The following is a 14385-nucleotide window of genomic DNA, read 5'->3' on the forward strand; positions in this document are numbered from 1 at the left end:
ATCTATCTATCTATCTATCTATCTATCATCTATCCACTTACCCACCCACAGAAGACAGTGTTGTTACTTCCCCAGTTTTACTAATGAAGAAACAGGTTTCCAGGAAAAATACTTTTCTAACCAAATACCAATGCTAGGATATAATTCCAGATTTGTCTGGGTCAAAAGCTCTGGTTCTTGATCTCTAAAATATTTTTGGAGTGGGTTGTAAACTTTTAAGCCAAGAAAATGTTGAAAGCATGGTGCTTAAAATTTAGTCTCATTTCTTTTACATGTGGTTAAATTGATTTCATCTACCAAATTCACTCTCCAGGTCTTTCAATTTTAGTCATATGTTGGGTTTTCCAAAATTAATTATAATCTCTTTTTTAAAGTTCTTCAGTTTCAAGAAGTTTTTTTGGCAGATTTTCCTCTTTATTGCTTTTTTTGCAAATTTGCCATCCCACACTACTTCATATATAATATGCACCTGTTATGGTCTATTACTCTGTCTATAATTTTAAGTTCCTAATTCAAAATAACAAGCAGAACGGTACTAAATTATAAGCTGCGTGGATTTCTATCATTGTGTGAAAGGCATGTCATTTTGTATTTTTACCTTTCACTACAGAAAATTAAGACACACAGATTGAACTATTCCTAATCAAAATACTTCCTGTTCTTTCATATCTATTATTGTATCTTTTCTGACACACTCTTGATATATCTTCCTTAATGCCTTTTACCTTGACTTTTTGTTCTCTACCTGTTGTATTATATAACATCCTATAGTGGAGATTCATGACCAATTATAATATTCTCTGTGTACAATATCAGAAAGCAAAGAATAAATACATATATAAAAGATAATTCTTACTTGATGTAATATCAAGAATAAAAATGGCTATCTTATTATTCAACAAATCTGAACAACAACTCAAAGAAAACCATAAAATAAAATGGCAGACAAAAATAATTTTTATTTAATCTAACTTTAAAGATTTAAATCCTTGGCCGGGCGCGGTGGCTCACGCTTGTAATCCCAGCACTTTGGGAGGCCGAGGTGGGCGGATCACGAGGTCAGGAGATCGAGACCACGGTGAAACCCCGTCTCTACTAAAAATACAAAAAAAATTAGCCGGGCGTGGTGGCGGGCGCCTGTAGTCCCAGCTACTCGGAGAGGCTGAGGCAGGAGAATGGCGTGAACCCGGGAGGCGGAGCTTGCAGTGAGCCGAGATCGTGCCACTGCACTCCAGCCTGGGCGACAGAGCGAGACTCCGTCTCAAGAAAGAAAAAAAAAAAAAAAAGATTTAAATCCTTAAAGAGCTCAATGCTCTGCCTATAGGCCATTAAAAACTTTATACATAGTTTTTGATTTTGAGCCATTTTTCCTCTTGAAATAATTATTTTATAGCAGTTTCTTTAGAGTGCACATTATGGTTATCTCTGCAAGAGCTGTTTTACCCTTTCCACCCCTTCCCCTTGTACTGCTACCAGCAGCCAGAACTCTACAGAGGTGACCCGTTATTATTTAGCCCAATTACAGTAATCCCACTTTTCTTATAGTAGCTTATTCTGTACTCAGATGGCAAAGGAATTACATCAGCAGTAAACATGTGACACAATTAATGCCAATGAGATCTGCAGACAAATTAGTTGAAGAACTTCAGGGGAGACATTTTGTGTCCCTCTCAGAAAGAGTTTTAAGGAGTCAGATATTTCTGTTTTTGGATGCTGTGGAGGTGAACTCTAGAACTCCTGCAGCCATTCTGCTACCATGAGAAAAGTCAGCTTCAGAATAAATTTGTTCCTGCCAAGGTGGATAGAAACACATCGCTTCTGATTACTGCCCTGAGATGCATCTTCCACTTACGAGAGCCAATCAAACCTATTTCTTTGTAAAGTCAGTTTGTATTGGGTTTTCTGTTACGTGAAACACATATAATGCACTCTGATACATTATTCCTTTCATTTTTGTATTTCCTATTTTTTTCCAATAATGCACAAATACATCTATGTACTGTTTGGATCATACCTCAATATCAGATCATTAGATCATATTTCAATATATCAGATACTTTAAGGGAAACTAGCTTACACGGCTGTTTTATGAAAGTAAAAAATTCAACCTTGAAACTCACAGAAACCTTAAAAGATTATGTAAAACTTCTTTGAAATGTATAAGGTAGGTCAATGATAAAGGATAATAAATTCTCCTTAACTATAATACACTGGTAAAATATATTAAGTGTTTGGTGTACTTAAATTATTTTAATTATTGTTAGTCAATTATTTTAACTAACCAAACAGACAAAATATCTTAAAATTTCTCTTCCAAGCCCACTTAGGATCCTAGTGAGTTCCTTGATGTATAAGACTTTTCAATGGAATTATCTTATCAATGCGTTAAGCCAAACAATACTATGTGACTTTCAAGAACTTTCATAACCTGAGTCCTCCCCCAGTCTCCCTACATATTGTCTGCATCCACATCCATGCACCTGCAGTTCCAGACCCTTCACAACTCTGCTCCCTTCAACTCTTGATGCATCTTAAATTTTCCATCTGTGATTTTTGGTCAAGCTCTTCCTTTACTTCTCCAAAAATGGAGCTCTTCTCTATACATACACTCTACAGTGGTACTTGGCTCTTTAGCTCCGATTATACATCACTGAGCACTTGCCTCTAATGCTTCAGTTTTTCTCTGTAATTAGGTTGTCAGATCTGGAAGGGCAGAGATTGAGATTTATTTCTCTTGTAACCCCCCTAAAACTTCAAGTACTGTGTAGTAGAGTGGATATTAAATAAATACTTACTTGATAAATTACTCATGTTTTTACTACCTATCTTACAAAATTTGTTGCATAGAAATGGAAAAAGATTTAAAATGACCAGATTGGCTTAGGGTTGCTAGATTTAGCCAATAAAAGTACAGGATAAGTTAAATTTGAACATCATGTAAATAAAAAAAAAATTTAGTGTAAATGTATCCCATACAAAATTTGGGACATAATTTTACAAAAATGTTGTCTGTTTCTGAATTTAAAAGTAAAATATAACTGAGTGTCCTCTATTTTTTTCTGGCAATCCTAGATTGGCCTGACCTAGAAACCCGCCACCCCCCGTGTCTATTTTCCTAAATTAGAATGGGTTACCACATTTATGACTTATTCAACCTTATATACTTTTGCTAATCAAGTCCTGTGGCATATAAAGTTCTCTGCATTGTTCTATCAGTCAGGGACAACAGAGACTCAGTATCTATTATGTGAAATTCATCATGCCTGCCCATGTACCGGGAAACAGAGATGAATACGGCGCCATCTTTGCCCTCAAGTAGTTCCTCATCCGGTACAACAGACAGTCCATTTCAGTCCAGGCTTTAGTTGACGTGCAATCCTAGTGTGAATCCACGTAGTCAATAATATTTTTTATAGGCCTGACCTACCCCTAAAAAATACACTATACCTGTGTATAGTGTCATCTAAGGAAGTATCCCAGACGACACAATACACAGGTCGTCAAAAATGAAGTATATTGTTTTTGAAGTACATGTTAAAAAGTTCTTAACTTTGAAGTGTTATGTAAACAGCATAATTTATTTTTTATTTTTATTTTTTTAATTATACTTTAGGGTTTTAGGGTACATGTGCACAATGTGCAGGTTTGTTACATATGTATCCATGTGCCATGTTGATTTCCTGCACCCATTAACTCCTCATTTAGCATTAGGTGTATCTCCTAAACAGCATAATTTATAATTCTACATTTGATCTTAGCCAAAAGGCTGGCAAGTGATAATTTATAACTCTAAATAAAAATAATTATTCATAATTTATTTTGATCAGCATATTGAAATATCAGACTCTGATAATTAATTTCAAGTTTTTATTGTGGAAGATTCTTTTTCTGATTACTGGATATTTAATATACACTTTTACTTTTTAGCATAAGCAACAGAAATTGAGTTCATGACTTTTTTTCCCTTCTCAGCCGTATAAATACTTCACAGGTAAATACCATGCTAACTACATAATCTGCGTTACTTACTTAGGTGACTGTTAGGATCCCTTGATTTAGATTTTGAACTCTGCTGTGTGGTCTTGGTCTGCTTTAGCTAATCTCTTATCATCCAGTCTTTTTTGCAACAAGGAATAAGGTCACAGGAGACCTGGTTTTCTTTGCATGGCACAATGCCATAATGGCAGTGTGTCTGTGCAGGTGTGCACGTGTGTGGGTGTGTGTGTGCATGTGCACAAAGTTTGATAGTTTCAAATTCCCAGTAAACCTTTTACTAGTTATATGCCACATACATCCAGTGCTACTTGTAATAATCAAATATTTTACATACAGGTACAAAAACATGTTTTGCATAATAGTATTAATGTGTGTAAAAGCATTTCTTAGACTTAGAGCATATAATTCAAGGTTGTAATATAATGTCACCTTAATATACAACATACAAATTTTCAGTTCTGGAGTAGTGTCATACTTTTCCTTTCTTTCTAAACATAAACTATTGATCTCAACCCTCTACTCTATATTTTTATAGAGGTCATTTTAAATGAAGATAATGAGGCATAATCCATCAAATGGTGGTTTCCATAGAGCTCAATTTGTTATTAATAGAGGCCTGTGAAATCATAAATGGAGTAATATTAAAAGGTAATGAGAATATTGGGGGAAGTTACATCAATTTCAATGACTTGTCAGTTACCTAGATAGGAGCCCATAGTTCACATTATCATTATAATAAAGTCTTTGAAAGTTATGAAATACTCATTTACGTTGTATATTTTAGGTTGCCAAAAGTTACCTTGGGTAGTTCTTCAATTTGATTGGCATCTAGATAAAGCTCCTCTAATGTTCGTTCGAAGTTAAAGACCTCCTTTGGCACCTGCTGAAGACTGCAGTGGGAGTAATCTAAAACGGAGATGATTTCTTCTTCACCTCGGAAACATCGGCATGGCACCAGACGGCCGATGATTTTCCGTTTGGTGGTCATCTCCAGGCACTGCACTAGAGAAACGCAGAAACAAAACAAAAACAAAACAGCTTATCCAGTGCCCTTGGAAGGCATTCTTGTAATATTTAAAGCTTAGAAATTTAATTTTGGTATATAGTCTAGAATACTCTAAAGTAGGACACACACATGCATTGTATCATTAAATCCTTAAACAGTCCTGCGAGGTATGTGAAATAGGTTTTATTCTCATCTAGCAAATTCGAAAATGGGCTCAAAAAGTGTAAGAGATTTCCCATCATCACACAGCTTTGGAATGGCAGAATCGAATTAGGATGCAATCCTGTTTCAGTTCTAGGCTACTATGATGCTTACCTCCTCACTTGAAACATGGAGCTATGTTTTCTATTTTTACACAAATTACAGTGCAGAACAGAAACATCCAGAATTTGTGGAAAAAAACATTTCTCCCATTTCTGTAAAAATACTCATGTTTCAATCCCAAAGTTTATGATGTACTCTTTTTAGCCCACAGATTTCATCAGTGAATAGATATTTACTGAATAACAGCTGTTTCAGGCACTGCTCTAGTGGAGACAGCGATGCATTGAACAAAGACCCTGTTTTCATGGAGTTTTTATTCCATTGGAACTACAGATTATAATTGGACTGGTTATTCACTTCCAAATGGGGATCTATCTTTATGAACCTTGTAATATGAGATAAAACAACTTGTAATTATGGTAGAAATTCCTGTGACGCTCCTGACACATCTTTCTCCTATTCCTCTAGGTTAAACTGACCAAATGCCGTGAAATTTTGCAAAGACTTTTATCATGGCACCTTCAACATTTTATTCAATCTACTGTTTTTCAAGTATTTTTTCCTCCTAAGCAGCAAGGCCTCTTCAGGGCAGTGATTGTTTTGTTCATTCTTGTATTTATCTTGGTACTTGATATATAGTATGTATTTAACAACAACTGTAGAATAAACAAATGAAAGCATGAATGAATAAATGAATATATTTGGGACTCTCCTCCTAATCACCATCAGCTACTGATAATTGCTTGAAAAACTTATTTTAACGAAAAGGTCACTATCTCTGTGAATGTCTTCCCAGGAAAGATGAGTAGCATCTTCCTCTGAGTTCCCAGACCGCTAATCATATTGTTTTCCCAATTGTGTGTGCTATTTCCCCATGTATCAGGCAAGTTCTCTGAGGAGATCTTGTTTCACTTATCCTTAAATTTACAGTACACAGTACAGTTTGCCAACCACAGAATTAAAACTTAATAAACATGAATTTGAAACTTGCATTTAACTTGCCAATATATTTTTACTTAGTAACACAAATGTATTTCTTACACAGAAATTAGTAACACTTATAAAAACAATGTAGCATTTTGTTTTTAAAATTGCTCATGTTAAGTCAAATTTGGAGACAATCATTATCTAGCAAATTAACGCAGGAAGAGAAAACCAAATACTCCATGTTCTCATTTAGAAGTGGGAGCTAAACACTGCACAGACATGGCCACTAAGAAGGGAACAAAAGACACCGGGGCCTACTTGAGGGTGGAGGGTGGAAGGAGGGTGAGGATTCAAAAAACTACCTGTTGGGTACTATGCTCATTATCTGGGTGATGAAATAATCTGTATATCAAAATTCTTCAACATACAATTTACCCGTGTAACCAATGCTGCACATGTGCCCCATGAACATAAATAAAAGTTACAAGAAAAAAATATCTGGGGGCAATCAAGTAGAACATGCTTTAAGAGGTGTTAGATGTTCAGCCTAAAGTGATCCTTTTTCATTGTTCAACTTCTGACATTAATAAAAGGATATTCTAGGGACAGGTTCATGAATAAATACTTAAAGATGATTGTTTGCACATGGTAATCTGTAGAAGGCTGAATAAAAACATTTAAAAAGATGACCTTTCTTCTCCATTACTTTCTGTCTCTCCAACTCCTGTTCTTTTCATTTCTGGGAACCAGAATTGCAAGATTTTGTAACTATTGTTTTACATAACCTTACTTGAAATTCTTGATTGTAGGACTGATGTCTTTCATGTCATTACCTGGCATCTAGCACATAGTAGGCACCCAGTAAATGCACCCTCATAAGTATCTAACATATTATATATAATAGGCACTTAGTAAATGTTTGTTGTGATTATTGCGGTTGTAAAGGGAAGTGGTGATAGCATAGACTATGGTAGTGGCAGCGAGGATAAAAAGAAGTGATGGATTGGGAAGATATTTAAGAAGCAGAATCTAAAAGTTGATGATAGATTAAATGAGAGGTGGAAAGAGAGGCTGTGGGAGAGAGGGGAGGGTCTTGAAAGATTTCCAGGTTTTTAATTTGAGTATCTAGTAGTCACATTAACCCACCCCCAGTGATGCAATAGAGCTGACCCAAGGCACACACCCATTTGCTTCTGTATCCACAGAGGAATAATAAATCAATTGTTCATGCTTCTTGTTGCCCAACATCTCTCACGCACTGTGGCTATTTCTTGATGTCTGTGTTGCTGTCATTGCATATTTCAAATTATGAACCAAGAGGAAAAACAGAATATCCAGCCCTGAACCTAAACCATTTGGCCAGTGTCCACTGTCTACCAAAACTTTTGAAATTTTATTCACTTAGGGCACTTTCCCATTCATTAACTCAAACTCTTCTAGTCATCTTTTTTATTTCTTTGCTCATCCCACAACAGGCTGAACTACTTCCCTGGCCCAGCTTCTTCTCTCCCCCCTGCTCCACGGGAATTCTTCAGTTGTGTCTATACCATGATAAACATCTTTACTGAGGCTCAGTCTCTCTTCATTGAATGCTCCTCACTCCCATCCTCACAGACCCAAATAGAACTTGGTTCTCCCTTAAGGTAATTAGATACCTTACAGCCTTTAAAAGTGGAGCATGCTGATTTTCTCACATCACATGCTGATTAGCCAATTTCTGGTTGGAAGGTGGTATTGCTGTCCCCCTTGCACTCTAAAAACTGTGACTCTTCTCTCATCTTGTAAAATCCCTGTCCATTTGATGGTCTCATGCTCTATTAATTAGAAAGTATTAAGTAGAAAGTATTAATATCTTTCTACTTGTCCTCACACCTTTCGTTTACCAATCTCTTGTACATTCCCATGCTTTCACTGATGACTCTGGTATCTAGTTTACGGACTTTCAATCACAATTTCTTCTATTCCTGATTTATGCTCCCCATACATAATAACTTTCAACTTTGTAGGGTTTTTCCCCCTGAATTTCTAAACAACTTGATTGTAGTGCTACTCCACGACTGCCCTTAACCTCCACTCTGGAGTAACCTTTGAGGAATAACGTATCTTTTTGATTTAGTCTGGAGTGGTTGCTTTTCCAGCTGTCATCCTAGAATTTCTCTTCACTATCATCCTGTGAATTTTTCATTTCTTTTCTGTGTTATATTTCCCATTTTCTTGACCCCATGTCATTTTCTTTCTAGATTTATTCCTTCATTTGTGGAACATAATGTCTGTTCACTTGCTGAAAAAGGATTTATGGTAGGTATATTTTTTGAGGACTTGCATGTCAGAAATACCTTTTCTTTATAAATAAAAAAAAGTTTTTATTTATTATATTTTCTAGTTTCCAGGGAAACTAAGTTCCATTCTTATTCAAAATCCTATTTCACACCCACATTCTTCTCCACCAGAAAATTTTAGAATTTTATTTTTCCTCACTCTTGAAAATTCATGACAATATGCTTTGATGCATTTTTTTAATCTATCATACTAGGTACTTGATAAGCCCTTTCCCTCTGGAAGCATTTATCCTGCATTCTGTTAAATTTTTGTTATTATTTCATTGATAAGTTCTTCATTTTTTTAAAAAAATCATTTTTCTGTGATTTCTATTAACTGGATGGAGGATCTATCTCTTGGACTTATCCTACAATTCAAGTACTTTTTTCTTTTGAAATTTCCATGTTTTTGTCTTTTTAGTCTATTTTCTGTGAGATTTTCACAACTTTATCTCCTAAATACATGTCTTGACTTACCCTTTATCTAATAGCCTATTTTTACTTACAAGAGTTGTATGTTGTTTCCTGAATGATCTTTTTTCATAGTATCCTATTTGTGTCTCAAGGTGCCATATCATTTTCATTTTCTCAGAAGATATTAACTGCAGACTTTCTGTCTTTTTTCCCTAGCTTCCTGTGTTATTTGAGTTCTACTTTCTGCTTGTTTCTTTTGATTTTCATTTTTCATGGTCAAGGTTGTCCACAAATATCTGGTGATCCCTGACTGTCTTCCTATACTGAAGAATGAAGCCCTCAAAAGCTAACTGGAAGTTTTGCGGGCTTGATAGGTTTTAGTCCAGGGTAATCTGGCAGCAAGCCAAAAGATATTCCAGAAAAATATTCTGGAGAAAAATATTCTGGTCTTCTGCCTGGGGTATAGCCATGTTACTATGTATATAGAGACTTTCAGTCAGTTTTCCTATTTTCAATACTAAGTCTCTTCAATTTCTTGCCTGGTACCCAATATTTCCAAGATTCTAAGAAAGTCTGTGGTATATAATCTATTTTCATATCCCTTTGTGGGTACTTTGTTATAACTTGCTAATAATGTGCTTTGCAACTTGTACTATATATATATATGCATGTATATATGTACACACATATATATATGCAATGTAGATATACATTGCATTTATATAAACATATATACATCTTTCTTGTATTCTAAAAATTTCTGAAGTTTCTCATCTGCTGATGTCTCCTTTTATATTTTCTGTATCCTTGCAAAATATATATATATAAATTTTTGCATATATAAATATATATACTTTTGCATATATATATATTTTTGCATATATATAAATATATATCTACTTTTGCATATATATATTTTATAAGGATAGAGAATATATAGATATGTGTGTGTGTATATATATATATATATATATATTCCTTTTAGTTTAGTGGAGTCTTCATTATAAGAATAGATATATTAGGAAAGCGAGAGATTCATTTCAATGTTAGTGGAGTCTTTGTTCTAAGAATAGATACATCAGGAAAGCAAGGGGTTAATTTCAACGTTTAAAGGAAGTTTTGATTTTAGTTCCTTTTACCCTTTTAATCCTCCCTTAGTTGACATATTAGCAAGTAGTTCTGGGCACAGAACTATATCGTCCTTTTAAAAACACTCTTCCTTTGGCTTCCCTGACATCAACTCTTCTGACACTTATCCTTCCACTTTGGTTCTTCCCTTTCAATTTTTCGCGGTGTCACTTTCTCTACCCAGACACAGAGTTACGGTGTTAGAATTTGTCCCCTAGACTGTTGCCCTTCTAATTGTACCCCTTTTTTCTTTACAATATCATTCAGCTTTCCCAACTCTCACTTCATCTATCATAAGTTAAATGGTAAGTGGATGACTATACATTTTTTTAAATGTCTAATGCAGATTTACTTCCCTCGTCATTTCTACTTTATGTTTTATGGGCATCTCACAATTTACAAAGATGCGCATTTCTCAGAAGTTGTATGTCACCTGCACATAATTGGCATGATGCTCTTGAGAGGTCCGTAGCACATTATCATTGTCAGGAGCTTGGACACTGGAGCAAACTGCCTGGCTATGTGACCCAGGGCACATTATTTTACCTCTATCAGTTTCCTCATCTGGAAAATAGTAGAATGCATACAAAACACTTAAAATTGTATCTTCAAGTTGTAAGCATTTACTTAGTGTTAGCAATTACTGTTCTACCCAAACCTCTTCCTCCTGTGTGACCAATCTCAGCAAACAGCAGAACCACTGACCTAGTTTCCCAAGACAGAAAGCTTGGCATCAATTTTGATTTCTCCAATTCTCTCACTTTCCACATTTAACAATCACCATCTTCTAAACATTAAATACCCTAAACATTTCCTGAACCAGACTGTTTTTCTTCATCTCAACTACCTCTTGACCTAGTTCAAACCATTATCTTCTCTTGCATTTATTCCTGTGTTTCTCTTTCTACTGTTCTCATTCCACAGCATAGCTAGATGACCTACTGAAAACACAAATACGATTATGTCACTCTTTTGCTGCAAATACTTCAATGACTCCTCTCTGTCCTCAAAGCAAAGTCCAGAATTTTTCCTATGACCTACCAAGTATGATATGATCTCATTGTCTGACTCTTGTGTTCCAGATTCACACCCAGCCCCGTTGCACAGCCTGGCCAGGTACCACTCTTCTCATTGCTTTCTGTGCACTTTACACCTATGGCTTCCTTTGTATTTTTAAGATTATATGACCTCCCCTATACTAGAGCCTTCAGATCTATGGCCGCCTCTGCATAAGGCACAAAGGTATATTTCCCTTGCTTTAAAAAATTTAAATTAAAAAGGGAGAGTGGCTTCTTTCTGTTCATCAAGGTAGGTTATGATTCTTGGGACTATATTACCATATGCTATAATTAACCTTGATCATATTTTAATTACTCCACTCAATATCAATCTTCTTTACTAGATTGAAAGTTTTATGAGGATAGAGAGCACGCCTAGACTGTTCAAAAATACGTATTTCTGGTAACTTGCCAAGTCTATGATTTAAAGTAGATATATTAAAATATTACCTGTATAAGCAAATGAATATGGGTGTAAAATACGACTAATTACTTGTATTTATACAATACTTGCAAAAATTCAAACCAACTTACAATCTATCACCTTGTTTTTTTTCATGAGAAATAGATCATATATTATTTTCCACATTTTGATGATAAACTAATTTAGGTTTAGTGAGTCTATGATGTGCATAGGGTCACACACAGAATAATTAGTAGACCTAGGCTTGGATCTCATTATCTTCGCCCTAAAGCCATTGATTTTCTTGTTAGCAGACTCTGCATTACCTTGATAGCAATATTTATAGATCAGCATATAAGAATTTATAGACATGAATTTACCAGAAGTAGTTCTAACACACACACACGCACACACACACACACACACACACGACAATGATTTATGTAAAGAATACTTTATAGGTACAAAACAGAATGAGGAAGTAGCAGGAAGGGAAACAATTTGCTTATCCAGTTATCCTTTAATGTCAAAAGGATGAGCATACCATATGGCAGAATGGAGAAAGTGTTTCAGAAACTGAGTTGAGCATATACACAAGAAATCACAAATATGTTACACATATAATATATGGAAGTACCTATCTACCTTTTCCTGAAACATGGCCACTGTCCAGTATACATTAGAGAACACATTGCTTTATACCCAGTATTTGGACTTGAGTCAGTGACAATCTGGTTTCCTGTGATACCGCATGTCTGCACACAGCCAAAAGAGGAATTCTTAGATTCGCAGTTTTTCAAAGGGATTAAAAAAGGCAAGAAGAAAACACGTATTCATTTCTTTCTGTTAAGGCCCTTCTAGTAAATTTCTTAAAATCAAAGATAAGGACATCCTTTTCTGGTTTCTCCACAATGCTGCATGGATCCCGTTCTCTCTTGAATGACATTGTTTTCAATGTAAATTACATATCTAATGAGGATTTTCCTTTTTCTACAACTGCAGTGTGCAGTCAATAGCTTCCTTTTCAATACTCTCCCACAGAGTCAAACATATTTGAACAGCAGTGCTTGCCAGCATGGCCTAACCTAGGTGAATAACAGAGAGACTCATCTTGCTACTTTCTTCAAATCCTTCCCTACTGACAATTTAAACCAAAGATAATTCCAACCACTTGAGAATTATGCCTGTAGCAGATAGAAACAATGACAATATATGTATTAAGAACATTCAACTTTCAATACTTATGCATTCTCTAGAATTTTAGACCAATGCTCATTTATGTTATCTTTGCCTAATATTCCATACCTGGAAGGAGAAGAGACAAAGGAAAGTTCAATCTTTCCAAGATTTCTTGTGACAAATATCCTGGCTGTCCTCATTAGTTGGCACAGTCTTGCATTTTTCAAATGACAAATGTATCTGATTTAATCATTGAGAAACCTTTTTCCTCATTAAGTGTGCCACAGGGATATGGAAATCTGCCAGCCTCGCTCCATGTCTTACTTCAAGAACATCTTTAAAATCATTACCTACCCTCAAGTGCATCTCTGAAACCCCTTTATCAAGAGAATACACATGGGGATCCTGGTACTCCAAAAGAGGCATCTGAGGCTTATTTGATATTTTGACTCTTGAATTGATCACATTTGAAAACTACTCAGATTTCATGGGTTTGTTTTCATCTTATCACAATATCGGAAAGTCTGTAATCCTTGTACACGGTTTGATTTGCTATCAATACAGGGAAACCAATTTTTCTTCACCAAGATCAATGGACTGTTCTCGGGACAAATCTCCTTATGGTCTTTAACGCTCATGTATCATGTCAGCAGATAAACGTGAGTCAAGAAGAAAAGCATAGCACCTGTTATCAAGAAGGAGCTTATTACGTATTTTAAGTTCTACTTAAGGCAAATTAGTTCCTTTAGGAACAACCGTGCTTCTGCTCTTCCTCTACATGGTCTTCACAGGAATTTTCATGTCCTGACTTCAAAGAGCTTCTTTCTATGAATGATTCTTACTATAGACCGTCATCCCTGATTTTGCCTCTAACGGCTTAATGAGATGCCAAATTTAAATAAAACTCCGCTTGTCCAAAGCAGAGCTTGGACATGTTTACTAAGCTCCTACTCCTTACTGGACATTGTGCTTTTCCTTCATAATCTGTTGTTTTGATTAGTTGTACTTTAATTATCTTAGTTCCGTAGTTGCAGTCCTCTTTTGCTTTTCCTTCTTTCCTTTTCTCCTTCTATATTAAATATTTTATGTTTCTTTTCCTGTCCTTACCATTCAATCTAACTCAGACCCTGGCCATCTTCTAGTAGTAATGCCAATGAAAATACTGTACAAAAGTACACTATTTCTAGACATGTAATAAATACTTATCAATTGTCTACTATATGTTAGGTACTGGTTTATATGTTGAATAATACAAATGAGTTAAAAAGCTATGGTGCCTGCTCTATTGAATTTATTGGATAGTAAGAGAGATGAACATCAAATAAAAAGTTATTTAAATAAATCCATAATTGCATATTATAATTGCTATAAAAGCAAATATTATTTATCCTTTTTACATATTGACACATACATTTAAGATATTAATTAATCTCTTAAAATGCACATCCATTCCCCAGTTTAAAAGCTTCACTGAGTCTACATTCTCAATGACAGTATTTCCCAGACCATGCTCCTGGGTTCCACCTTCCTCTTCGACATAAGCTGAGAGATCAGAATCCCATAAGCATTAGCATATTAAGGACTCACGGAAATTGCTATGGTTTGACTGTGTCCCCTTCAAAATTCATGTTCAAACTTAATCCCCGTGTGGTGATATCAAGAGGTGGGGCCTTCTGAGAAGTGACTAAGTCA

At 35.3% G+C, this 14385-nt stretch overlaps 1 protein-coding gene across 5 annotated transcripts in view; it reads right to left on the reverse strand.

Annotated features, from left to right (window-relative positions):
* LOC116469908 (leucine-rich repeat-containing protein 7-like) overlaps positions 1 to 14385 on the reverse strand; it is a 323159-nt gene that overhangs the window by 122884 nt on the left and 185890 nt on the right. For all 5 annotated transcript variants that reach the window (XM_058439675.1, XM_032155628.2, XM_032155630.2 and 2 more), the window contains exon 3: positions 4796 to 4998. In XM_058439675.1, the coding sequence (XP_058295658.1) occupies positions 4796 to 4998 (203 nt within the window). The remainder of the gene's footprint in view (positions 1 to 4795; positions 4999 to 14385) is intronic.

Source organism: Hylobates moloch, unplaced genomic scaffold, assembly GCF_009828535.3.
Source record: "Hylobates moloch isolate HMO894 unplaced genomic scaffold, HMol_V3 SCAFFOLD_5, whole genome shotgun sequence".
NCBI lineage: Eukaryota > Metazoa > Chordata > Mammalia > Primates > Hylobatidae > Hylobates > Hylobates moloch.